The sequence below is a fragment of the Clarias gariepinus genome, chromosome 22 (genome assembly GCF_024256425.1).
Source record: "Clarias gariepinus isolate MV-2021 ecotype Netherlands chromosome 22, CGAR_prim_01v2, whole genome shotgun sequence".
NCBI lineage: Eukaryota > Metazoa > Chordata > Actinopteri > Siluriformes > Clariidae > Clarias > Clarias gariepinus.
This window is the reverse complement of record NC_071121.1, coordinates 5645089-5658432: the sequence shown is the minus strand read 5'-3', so window position 1 is coordinate 5658432 and position 13344 is coordinate 5645089. Positions and strand designations below refer to the sequence as shown.

Genomic DNA, 13344 nt, shown 5'->3' with positions numbered 1-13344 from the left:
AGAGAAGGTTGCATGTGAGAAGTGGTAAAACTGTTAATAAATCTAAATAAATGTGTGTATTTTATATGTAGGTACATATCAGGAGAAAATATATAATTATGGCCATTTTTTTCAGGGAAGATTCATACAGTTTAACTGCCACTGGAAGTAAAAACTGGCTAGTGCCTCTGGCTCAGAGACAAGATATCGTAGATTATTTAAAATTTATGATGGTACTGGCATTGAAACAAAAATTTTGGTACTGTGTCTGTCATCGTGTAAAAAAAAATAAAAAATACACCTGACATTTGCAATAATATGACTGAAGGCCAGTGAAGGCGAGCTGGTAAGATTCTTTTTTGAATATGAAAGCAGAAATCGTGTGTCCTACTCAGGGAAGGTTTTCCATGGAAGCAAAATAGTCTTGTTAATAATTCACACAAAAGACACGATGCACACATGCGTATCCCAATTCACATGCGTGGAACCCAATTCACGTGCACGAAAAAAACTAAAACAACTCACATGCACAAAATAAACAAAAAAAAAAAAAAAAAAAAAAATATATATATATATATATATATATATATATATACAGTATATTCATAATATACGTTTCACAAATGCAAAACACAATTAACAGATGTACAACTGTACAAAATTTTTAAATGTTTAACATTCACGAGTGTATCAAGGATTGTTTATGTGAAAATCGTCTTTCGTGTGTGAATATCCCTGCAGTCTTTGTTGGCAGGTCACTTTAAGTGTGAGTAAGTTTTACCAACTCAAACCAAGAACAGGATGTACGCGTAAGTTATACATTTATTTCATAATGTTTCATTAATGAACTTCGCTGGAAATAACACAGCTAACCACTTTATCATCTTTATAAACACATTACGTATTTGTCGCAGTTTTTCATTTTCAAATGAAACAAAGCAAACACTCAGCATAGTAAAAATAGCATGTGACTGATGCAATTGATGATTCATTATGACTTTCTAAACTGGTGTTTGGTCCGTTTAAACTTACAGCAATAAAAACATATAACATGTTGTACTTTATGTAGCAACTACTGTATGTTGATGTGGTTTGAACAAGATATGCAGCATGATTCAAAACATTTATTTTAAACGGTATAACTTACTGTCTGTACAGTGAAATATATCTTTTCTTTTAATAATTCAAAAATCTCTCCAGCAGTACATTCTTCAACGATTTCATGTTGGTTTGGTTCATCTCTTGGAGAGACAGCCACTCAACATTAACTACCTACAGTTCATTTGCAGACAGGAGCTGGTGGTTATTAGTGCCCTGGATGAAATGATACATATTCCAGAAGATATTATAACAAATCTAAGCAACCTCATACAGCGTCAGTGGATCAGACAAATATAAATATAAAAAAAAGTCCGGAGCTGAGCTACTTGAGTGCTGCTCATGGAGGGCTGTGATTGGTCGAATGGTGAGGTCGCATCTGACTGGCTAATGACCCACGTTGCTGCCAGCAAAGTCTCAAAAATACACACACACAAATCCAGGTGATTCACACGGGAAAGACGATTTTCTCATTCACAGTCCATGATACACTCGTGAATTTTAAACATTAAAAAATTTTGTACACAGTTGTACATCTACGAATTTTCATAATATATATATTTATTTTGTGTACCTGAGTTGTTTTTTTGTGAATATATACTTTTTCCTTGCACGTGAATTGGGTTCCACACATATGAATTGGGATACGCATGTGTGCATCGTGTCTTTTGTCGGAATTACTAATGAGACTATTTTGCTTCCATAGTTTTCAGTGTTGTGATATCGCATAAGCGTGATATGAAGGTTGCTGATTATCCTAGCTAAGTGCAAATACAAACCACTGTAAGTAGACAACTAAGTTTATCATATTCTCCATTGGCTGATTTACTTTCCTGTCCTTGGTCCAGTAGAACATTTGTGGTTGGAAAATGTGAAGGGAGTCCTTCTCTGTCTCTCTGTCTCTCCCTCTCTCCCACAGGCAGACACACACATGTGCGCACACACAATTGAAAGAAATCAAGAGCAACCTGGGATATTATGTAGCTAGAGTCCTCTCGTAGAAATTCCATATCTGGATGGAGCGCTACGTTTTAAAAGTCCGCTACAGAAAACGCTTTAGCTCTGAGACGCCGCGAGGAACAGCGCATACGGCAGGGTGGGAAAATATGCAAATCAATAAATAACCCGGTTTCCCTTCATCTCCTTTATTTGTGTTTTGCATACACACCCACACAAACACACACTTACTGTGAAGATGCGGCGGCCCGTCCGGTCGAAGGCGACGCAGTACACCGAGGACAGATGTCCCAGAATCCTCTTGTGCATCTTCATGTGCGAGTAAACAGCTGTGGGGACAAGCTGACCCAAACAGTACGAACCATTCAGCTTCCGGCTGTAAGCTGTTTCCACTACACACACACACACACACACACACACACACAGACAGAGGAACAGATGGCTAAAATGACAATGACAAGTATTTATCTATATAATGAAGCCAATTTAGGAACAAAATGATTTGATTGCACTTTTAGATCAACAGAAATGATTCTGTTTCAAAAACACGAGTGCTTCCAAAATTGAGAAAAAAAAGGACAGCTTATCTGTTATAATAAGTACGTGTAAATGCAAAATCTAAATACAACCTCATTTATGTCTGTTGTTAGCCAGGTCCAAAAAAAATCACAATTGATCATTAGGGAAGGGAATCACCCTCAAGTTTAAGAATTAATTAAATGTAGCTTTTTCCTTATAATTTGGACAGTTTTCTTACTTAAAAACCAAGCGCAGTGTTTGAACAGTACAATCTAACTTCAAATACAAGAGTTTAGCATTTAACTTCCGAAATTAAATTACAACAAAAAGCTACATTTAACTATGCGGCACGTATCTTTGTCAACCCCCGTAATTATTATTTCTAAAAAATGCACCAAATAATTCACTCCTACCACACAGGATGAAAATGTGTGAATACTTTAGAGTGTACCACCTGTAGGATTATATAGAAACTGCGGTGTTTTAACACCTTAAATGCCTCCAAAGTCTCAAAACTCAAACTGACAGTAAATGCGCGGTTTTTTTTTTTTTGTTGTTTAGTGTAGCTATACGTGAATTAACCTAAGAAGCAAAATAATTTAGATTAAAATTAATATACTATTCATTTCATCGGTAGGTGGAGGTACGTCGCAGTACTGTAAACGATCCCGAAATTGATTATTTTCCGATGAACGAACATCCTGGTGTGTCTTTGCTGCTACATTTTTATACACAGATTTTTATATTGACAATGTAACACTTACAATTTCTAATTAAAAAAAGCTTCTTACTTGTTTTTATCTATTTATATATACATTTAATGCTTTGTAATTATCCGCAAAACTAGTCAGTTCCTGTTATCGCTTCCATTTCATCATCTATAAACAGCTCTTTCATCACCAGCTTCTCGCTTTCTTGATTTCTTCGTAAGTTATTAAGACAAACAATTCTTTCCAAGAAACCCCAATGGCAAACAAAAACCTTCCTAAAGATTCAAACATGCGACCTAAGAGCTGACACTAAAGACTCCGTCCAAAAAAAAACTAAATAAAACAGCAAAAAAAGTTTACTATAAAAATCCCAGTTTTTTTATCTCAACATACAGACTGTATTTCATGCAAGTTACTGCATGAAAAAAATAAGGCCTATTACCACAAGCGCATTAACAGAACTACTCTCAGAACTGCTGTTTTAGAAAATTAATCAGCATCGTCTGAGCTAAACATTTAACTGATAACAGCTAATATGATTATTTATTCATTAATGACTAATAACATCTAGTATCAACATACTGTTCCTATTATTATTTTCATTTAGGCTTAATGTAATGACCTGGCAGCTTTCCAGAGCTATTACACCTGACGTGTGTGTTTGGTTTATACCGATAAGATCGTGTCGGTGATTGGAGCGGAACAGGCAGGAACGAATCCTGACGCGCTCCGTCTGAAGGATCTTTGAACAAATAGCACGAGCGCGGTGTTTTGACACCGAAAGAGCTTGCGCGACATTTCGGGGAGGAATGATGCCAGGCAGTGATTCGCAGCAAAGTGTGTGTATATGGAGGTGACAAATCTGTTGACGATTTCTCCTCGGATTGAGCGGCGGACAAAAGAAACACTCAGGCTTTGCTTTTATGGATACACACCCCCACATTGTTCAGATGTATTCTGCTAATATCTTTAATGTCATCGTCATCAGCTCGTTTCAAATCGGCGCTCTGATCCAGACCAACTGAACACTGATCATTTATTTATTTACTTTAAGGTCATATTCCTTTCTTAGACAAATACTCCATGATCATTTTTTAGCATACATTGGATCCCTGGCTGCTAGTGACCCGTGAAAATACCGTCCCGTCGGGCAGGTTTGCTTTTTAGAGTAAAATATTGCGGGTTGCAGGTGGGTGGGCCTAATTATTAATGAATGCACAGAGGGTAAAAAAAATCACTTTCTGCTTTCTTTTCCTTTCTTGAGTCATTCTCTTGTCTTCAATCTCTCACTACACACACCACATGCACAGGTAGATTTATTATTAAAGGCTCACTTTCCCCCCTACATGATATGAGTAGCTTTTGTTTAACAATGCGCGTACACCGCCGCGCCAAGACTCTTATGTTTTTATCATAAAGAGGGAGCTGGTTATTCTTTTATTTTTCCATTTCCATTAGATTCTCCCTCTTCTGAGAGCAGGGACAAGGAGTAAAGTGATCCCTCTCTCCCTCGCTGTCTGCTGTCAGTGCGCTCCTCCGTCCTATTAGTCAGTCCAGTGCTAATAATGTACATCATGTCTTTTTCTTGCTGGTGGAGCTGGTGCTTGATTTGCGCATATTAGCCCTTAAAGCTCAGAGCATTTTTAAACATTTTTGTTTGCATTACTATGTTTTAATATTTACATTACATTGTGTACTACCAAGTGACATATTCTTTTTTTCAGCACAACCTGAGCAATGTGATGAAATTAGTTTTAGTTTAGTTTAACCAACTTTACAAACATGACTGAGCAGAGGAATTAAAAATAGATCACACAGACAAAGCAATAGCACAGATCGATATAATCCCGTGTTGTAATTATTGTTTTCCGTTATTTCTTTGATCAATTACAATAGGGGCATTTGGTGACTTCGATATTTCTGCGACATCATTCCCATAAAATTTACACACTAATAATAACTTTGGTTCTAAGTGACATATCCAAAAACCCAAATGCACAGTTTGATTTCTAAAGCGTCGACACACACCGGCAGGACTTCTGTATATGCAGTTTTTTATTTTATTTTTTTTTTATCTGTCATTGACCACCTCTTTGATCCAGGGTCGGTGTGGGTGCGGGTATGAAAAATCCATGACCCGTGAATCACTACTGGCGGCTAACATGACAGCCCTGCGGCATTACTTTAAACAGCAATATAATTCACACCCTCTAGCCAGCTCTCCACTAACACACTGGCTTCACTAACCAGACAGGGTAAAGGTTAACATGCTCCCCCTCCAACACACACCTTTTGTTCAACCTGCTGCTTACACACCATAACGAGCCAAATCTGCCCTCTTCCCCCGTACATGACTGAAGGCATTTGGTTCATCAGGTATATTAGATGTTTCCTTGTTGCCTGTGATTGGTTACTGCCACTCTGATTGACAGGCGACACACAGAGACAACCATCCTACCATGCTACCCTTAAAACCAGATAAGCACGAAAACTATTTTTACAAATAAACATAAAGTTGACCTGCTATCTAAAGGCCATTGTGTAATTTTTAGTCTTCTGCCTGCGAGACTGACTAATCGCTACTGCAATAAAAACTCCCTGCGTTTTCTCTTCGGCTGAGAGAGAGAGAGAGAGAGAGAGAGAGAAAGAGAGAGAGAAGGGCTGAACAGAGCAGCACTGTTTTCCCTGTGGGACAAACTCATTTATGACAGAATTTCAGTGTTACATTTCTTTTATATAATTATTACATATTTATAATAATAAAAATGCATCTTGGGAAAGCATTGCTATTATACAAAGCTAATATTTTCACTAAATTAATTTTTGTAAATGACGAATATACAGTAACGTGCAGCGCTCACTTATTGTGCTGTTCGCTGAAACTAAATCTGTGACTTTACATTTCTCACAGTGAGTTTGACTCCAGCCAATAAGAGAAGGGCTTACCGATGTTGGGCGGGCTTCCGTAGATGACTGGCGGCTCGGGTGGCCTGCCAGAGTGCAGGGCTGCGAGGGCTGAACCCTTCCATACCACGTGCTTACAACCTGTCAACATACACATACACACGGCAGTGTCAACAAACACACACGGCATGAGAAAGTTCTCCGCTGTGATGTACCATCCTGTAAGCTGGACCGGCTTCTTAAAAGACAATTTCGCTGCTGGCTGTCTTGTTCAGTTGGATAAAATGTGATTTAATTTTTTTTTAAATGCCTATAAATTCCAACAAGCATTCACACACTCTAAAAATAAAAAGTCTTTTATTTTAAAAGAAAAAAAGAAAACAGTGTGCTTAGCTGTTTTTTTAATCCATTAATTATATCTACACCAAAATACATGTTATTATCTCTTTGTTCCTTTTAATTACATCATTTGTCTATTTTTCTCCCTTTTTTTGCCAACTATTTATACAACAAGTCAAACCGGGACTTTTTTATTGTGCCGAATAACAGAACACAGTTATGAGAGTAAAAACTCCCTTTATTTCCTCATAAAATCCTCAGAACTAATCCCAGTCTGAAAAGCTGGCCTCCCAGGAACTCCTTTGATGGTACCAAACATGTGTGAAAACGTCTTGGAGCGAGGCCAGGACTGTACAGTGGATGCGGAAATTGCTCCCAGCCGAGTTCCTGTAATGTGCAAGTGGCGGGTGTGAACGATTGTGTGTGTACAGTTTCCATAAGACGAGTTTTTTCAAGAATGAGGCGTTCGATCTCTCGCTGAAAACGACTGCAGTGGGCTCCGAGCTACCTCGGCTGGGTTCGTCGTTCACGGACGTATGGCCGCCTTTAAAATGTTTGCGACGTTCAAATGTTTTCCTGCGGCTAAGAGTCTCATCACCGTACTGTGATTAAAGTCTTCTGTAAATGTCAATCGATTTTACACCTTCACGCACAAGAAATTATCACAAGTCCTGGTTTGACTCAAACGAGTGTTGTATCTGTACAGATACGTTAAGTAGATTAGACTGTATGACCTACTTCTAGTAAAATCTAACATCATAATAATATATAATATTTATACAGAATAATAACGAAAAGGAATAATAATCAACTCTTAAAGTTAAACCTTGTTGCATTTAATCACACACATAATTGGCCTTAAAAGGACAGAAAACAGTTTTTTTATATCTTGGTGAGAACCAAACTTTCCCAAAAAGGAAAGTACCTGACTTGACATTTGGTAGATCCCCATGAGAACAACTAAATGCTCATAGAAAAACATTAATCAGCTGCTAATGCAGTCCTCACCAGGATAGTAAGACATTTGTGTGTGTGTGTGTGTGTGTGTGTGTGTGTGTGTGTGTGTTAGTTAAAAGAAATTAAGCTCACTCTTGTTGGTACGGAGCAGAGACTGGCGCCCCACTCCCAGCAGCGAGTTGACTCCTGGCACGCTGGCAGGAACCTCTCTTTCCAAAAGAGGACCGACTCGCTCACAGACTCGCAACAGATGATCTGGAGTAGTGTGTTTATACAGTTTCACCTACACACACACACACACACACACACACACATAACCACATGCATATACAGATGTACACATTAAAGACATGCTTGTATACCACAGAAACAAAAGTCTTCTACATTCTAAATATCTGTCCCACACATATTCATCCTTACAATGGCATTACCAATCCAAATTTAAATTTTAACCAAAACCTTTCAATTAATAACGATTAACAAACATTTAGCAAAAAAACATGGACTATGAAAACAGGACGTAAGCCTACATTACACACATGTGACTGATCTTAATATGTTGACTCTAGGAATTTTAAGTTTTTTTCGACTGCGAGTTAATCCAGGCTTAGGGGAATGTGAGACTTTACACATCAGTCCAATCGGGTGATGAAGGAGGACAGAGGACGCTTTCTGTAGTGCCTCATAGTCCACGCTGCTCTTTATCTCACTGATCAGCAGCCTCTTCACATGCCCAGCTACCAATTAATGAGACTTTAATTGCATTTAGCGGCGTCCTATTGGGCGACACAAGACAGGCCCCCTTTCTTTTTCCTCTCTCGCTCTCTATCTCTCTCCCACACACACACTTAAACACGGCAACAAATAACCATGCATGCACAATGAACCAAACGCACACCCACACCCGCTCACACGAACACTGTGCATGATTTGTGGCTTAAACCCACTTATGCTGGCGTGCCGTAAAATAAAATCACCGTGTGATCAGATGACATGGAGACGAATGAGTCCTGCAGTAATAATGATAATAATAATAAACAATAATAACAATAAAAATCATGAACCCTTAATTTATGATTCAGGCTTAGGGAAAAGTGTGATTAAAATAAAAAGTTGTTTTAATATAATTTTAGTATAAAAATCACAAAATTATTTTAGTGTTATTTACCGGACTGTTCCATTGTTGAAGTTCATCACAAGTGATGTCACAGTGTATTAATTATTGTTAATTAATATATATTATTGTTAATTAACATAAGTATATTTTATTATCCCCGCTTTTGTTCTGCTATTGTGACAGTTTAATATGAATAATGAAATTGTTGCTATTAAAAGTAGTAATAGTAGTAATATTATTGTGAAAAATAGTAGTACAATGTAATTGAGTACTGATGATGATATTATTATTATTATTATTATTATTATTATTATTAATAGTATCACTGAGTAAATGGCCTTAAGTGGTGATTACCATGATGGTGATTAGTAGTAACAACATGCCCTTAAGTGATAATGACGAAGATGGTTATCATTGTTAATATAAGTGTTACTGAGTGATAGTTGAGATTAAGTTGGGATTGCGATGATGGTTAGTAAAAGGGCGGAAATGCAATTAAGTGATGATGATTATTAGTAATAGTAGTAATACTAGTAGTATTACTACGAGTAATAGCAGTACAATGCCACTTAGTATTTATGTTGATGATCATTATCATTATAGTAGTAGTAATAGTAATTACAATGTCAATAGTAGTACAATGCCATTAAGTAGATGATGATGTTGATGTTTATCATTATCGATATTAGTAGTACAGTAGTAATATTACTGAGCATTACTATCATTCGTTAACTTACTACCTTTTCATTACATGGGCTAGTGTAATTATAAACAGACCAATCATAATTTCACTACATGATAAGTGCACTAAGTCATGGCTGGAGAAATAATCTGTCTCTGCAGCCACATCACTGACTTGCTAATCTACTAATAATGTCTGTCTCTCTATTTATTTTATATTTAGAATTACTGTACACGTGTCCAATATTATTACTGTGCCATACACAAGCTGCCTGTCTGTGTTTTGCTGTCTCAGGGTTTTATTTTATTTTTAATTAATAGGTTTTTGATAGTTTCTTCAAATTGCACTGTTTTAGAAGTTGCACTAATTTCGTGTATATAATAGTTAACAAAAAGGGGTGATTACAATGATGATGATGATTAGTAGCCTATTATTTCTGTTATTATTATTCATTATTTATTATTATTGGTGTTGTTATTATTACTACTGTTACTATTATTAGTAGTTGTTGTTAGTCTTTCGGCAGCCCTCCCTGACGCAACCCTCCCATTTTTGTCTGGGCTTGGGACCGGCACTGCATCCAGTGGCTGAAGTTTGGGTATTGGAATTTGGGTACTGAACCCAGGCCTTCTTAAATAAATGCAAAAAAAAATGCAATTTGCTTCCTGGGTTATTGTAGATTTGAATGCAGACTTAAATTGATACATACAGTATACTGTAGAATAATTTCATATTTTGCCATATTGCCTACAATGACATTAAATACTCCTACTTTAAAATAGCATATTAACAGTGATGTGATATTTAATGTTCTTGTACAAAATTTGTCAATTTTTATATACTACTTTGTATTATACTGCATTTTTTGTTGTTGTTGTTGCTTGAGTGTATTGGGCTGTATACTTTTCTTTAGTAGGAAGAGTACTAAAGGGTTATTAAGGGATTTTGATAATTCTGGTTATTAATTTATTATTGTATTTTTTATTATTGTTATGCTATTTTGTAGTAGTAGCAGTAATAACAGAGAAACTATATAGTTATTGTTGCTGTAATTATTATTATTATTATTATTATTATTATTTATCCATGCACGAAATTCAAAATCTAATATTAATCTAATAATATAATATAAACTCCACTGTCTTCCAATTATTATTATTATCTTTTTTATAAATAGAGATAAATAAAGAGCGCCCACAGCAGGTGGTTTAATGGCCGAGCTTCAGTAATCTCACTCGAGCCTGGCTGACGGTGATGGCGGCGGTGGTGACTCCGAGTCCTCGCCGGGAATCAGGCGCTGCGAGGCGGCCAAGCGAGCGAGCTACAGCCGCAGCCTCGGCGCGCGCGCGAATACAGACACACACACACTCGCGCGCGAGGAGGAGCGCGAGGCTCCGATCACGCGCGCCTCCTCTCCTCAGACTACTATTAAACCGCGTCATTAAATAATAGCCCGTTTAGGCGCGCGCTCTCTGTTTAGACCCGCTTTTTAATAAACGTCTACAGTCTTACTCAACGGCGTTGCCTCGGCAACCACAGGCGGTGTTCTATTGTCATATACTGACTGCGCGGTTTGGGACGCGGATAATAAAGTGAAAGAAAAAAAAACATATTTGGGGTATAAACTCGAGAGAAAAGTGGATACGACGTGAACAACACGCCTCCATGAGACTGAAGCAGTGTGTGCTGAGTCGGGGCAGTTACGTAACTCATACTCCGAGAGAGAAGGAGGGGGGGTGGCTACAAACGAGGAGGGGGGCGGGGTGTGTGTGTGGGGGGGGCGATTAAAACCTTAAACTTTTTTTATTATTATTTTTAAATATTTTTTAGCATGATCCGCAGTTATCTTGAAAGCATTACGACGTCTCAGCGACTCGTTTATTCCTATCATTCATTTTAAATTATAATCATCATCAATTAATCCTCTAATCGATATTTAGATCAGATCTGATTTTACCTTCAATTAGAAAAGTCCTCCGGTAATCCCATCACCATCTCTCAATCCGAACAAAAAAAAAAAGAAAGAAAATCGCATTTTTTTTACCTTCTCTTATTATGCTTGTTTTGTTGTTGTTTTTTTCTTTTTGGTAAACTCCTGTCCCAAAAAACTGGATAGTAAATAAAATAAATCGTGTGTGTTTTACACTGTCTGTGGTTTTATTGCATGAAGCAGGGCGCCTCCATATCCCGCCCAGCTCACACACACTTACACACACACACTCGGTCTCTCTCTTTCTCACACACACATACACAAACTGCTGCACTCCCTCCCACCACTATCTGTCCTCACATGCAGCTCATGACGTACCTTTATTTCTAAGACATTTCCCCAACTCCGGTGTATAATCCTAATCCTAATCCATAGAGCTGTCAGGAAAACCCCGAGCACGAGACTTCAGGGTGTTCAGTTTTCTCTCTGCTTCGGGGTTGTTGTTTTTTTTTCTCAGATATATAGTGGGGGATGATTTTTTTTCTTCCTGATTTAAAAATTGCGGGAAATTCAATTTCTTATTTTGCTCTCCAAAAACTTTTTCTCAGTTATAGGGCATGCCTTACCAAATTTTCGTAACTCCCAGGGTGTTCCTTTCCAGTCCAATCTATCCTTTTGGGTAAAAGCTAAAAAAAAGGGGGGGAAAGAGTGTTATTCAACTCGGGTTGCATTCTAACAAGGTCAAGGTAAGGATTTTTAATTGAAATATTTATTTAAAAAATATGAGCGACTGATGAAGGGAAACTACAGCGCAGTGTATGTACGATGTAACGCCAAGTCGCCTTGTCTAGCTTACCTCCTTCTCCTGAACCTCCCGAATCAGGGTCTGTAAAAGACACAAAAACGCAGGATTGTGTCAGATTTCCTTCTAAGGATGTACAGAATAATGTTAAATGATAAAACCCGCGCACCTCTGCCGAGTCCTGGCACGGTCCAGCTTCTAAAAACCGGGCTATTAGGAAGTAGAGCTCTGCGCGAGGAAGAGGGAAGGATACATACAGATACAAATGTAGCAACATTAGCTTTGAAGAAGGGCGCCTTGTGTTTCTGTCTGTGTGTGTGTATAACAAAAAAAATCTTTCGACGACACATTTCTACTCACCGGATTTCAACTGCGCGGTGTGTTTGCTGTCACCAGCCATGTTTTTGGTGTCGGTTTAGGGCGAAGGAGAAGGTGTGTGTGTGTGTATGTGTGTGTGGCCGTGCCGTGCCGCTGGCCGCCCTGTAGTTGTCAGTGTTTGTTCGCCACCACCAGGAAGAGCTGCGCCTCCATTCACACACACACACACTCACACAGGGTAAAGTAGTCCCGACGCGTTGTCTCCGTGCGCGTTCGCGACATATAGTTCCCGATCTTTCGTTCCCCCTACGTGTGCTGCATTTCATCCTGGTTTTCACTGGGTTCCGTCTCGATAGCTTGGAGTACCCTTGGTTAAAATTTATAACGCGTTATTAGGTTCCGTTTCGATGTAATAGCGCGAGCTCGCGCTCACCCTCTCGCGCGAGCTCGCGTGCTCTCACTCACTCGCGTGCACGGCGCAGCAATATCACCAGGCAGCGTTTAGCTAAAATGCTAACAAACACGGACGGACTAACAGATGTATTATACCATAAGATCAAGTTTTAGTCAGTTTTAATTTTTTTTTTGTTAAATATTTATGACCTTTTTTTAACAAAAAAAAAAAAAAACTAAATTCCATTCTGACGTTGCTTCCTTGTTCGACAGGACTGCCTGCCATGTTGTCGTCTTTAACCAAAAATCCCCACTTTACATTACTGTCATGCTCTTTGACATTAAAACTATTCCTTTTTTATTCACATTGCATACGTTTTTTGCTGTAAAAACTGTTTTTTAGGTTGCATAACATCCATAACATCCATTTTCCTCTCCTCCATTTCTCTCCTAAATGGGAACAGGCAGTAAAATGGGGGAAGGGTAGTAAAACACGGGGGATGTAATGAATTAAAGCTCGTCACTTACACGAATCCACGTCTAATAGACACACACACACACAAAAAAAAAAAAAACATGGACGACTTAGACAAAGAGCACAGACGAGATGTTTTTCATACACACAATGGATCAAGATGT

The 13344-nt window shown here is 38.1% G+C and overlaps 1 protein-coding gene across 1 annotated transcript in view; it reads right to left on the bottom strand.

Annotated features, from left to right (window-relative positions):
• Window positions 1-12770, bottom strand: part of phip (pleckstrin homology domain interacting protein) — a 63262-nt gene extending 50492 nt beyond the window's left edge. Inside the window, exons 1-7 of the mRNA XM_053482375.1 lie at window positions 12355-12770; window positions 12164-12222; window positions 12049-12078; window positions 11819-11878; window positions 7596-7746; window positions 6210-6308; window positions 2266-2426 (exon numbers count right to left, since the gene is read on the bottom strand). Of these exons, the coding sequence (XP_053338350.1) occupies window positions 2266-2426; window positions 6210-6308; window positions 7596-7746; window positions 11819-11878; window positions 12049-12078; window positions 12164-12222; window positions 12355-12394 (600 nt within the window). The 5' untranslated portion in view covers window positions 12395-12770. The remainder of the gene's footprint in view (window positions 1-2265; window positions 2427-6209; window positions 6309-7595; window positions 7747-11818; window positions 11879-12048; window positions 12079-12163; window positions 12223-12354) is intronic.
• Between the last annotated feature and the right edge of the window lie 574 nt (window positions 12771-13344).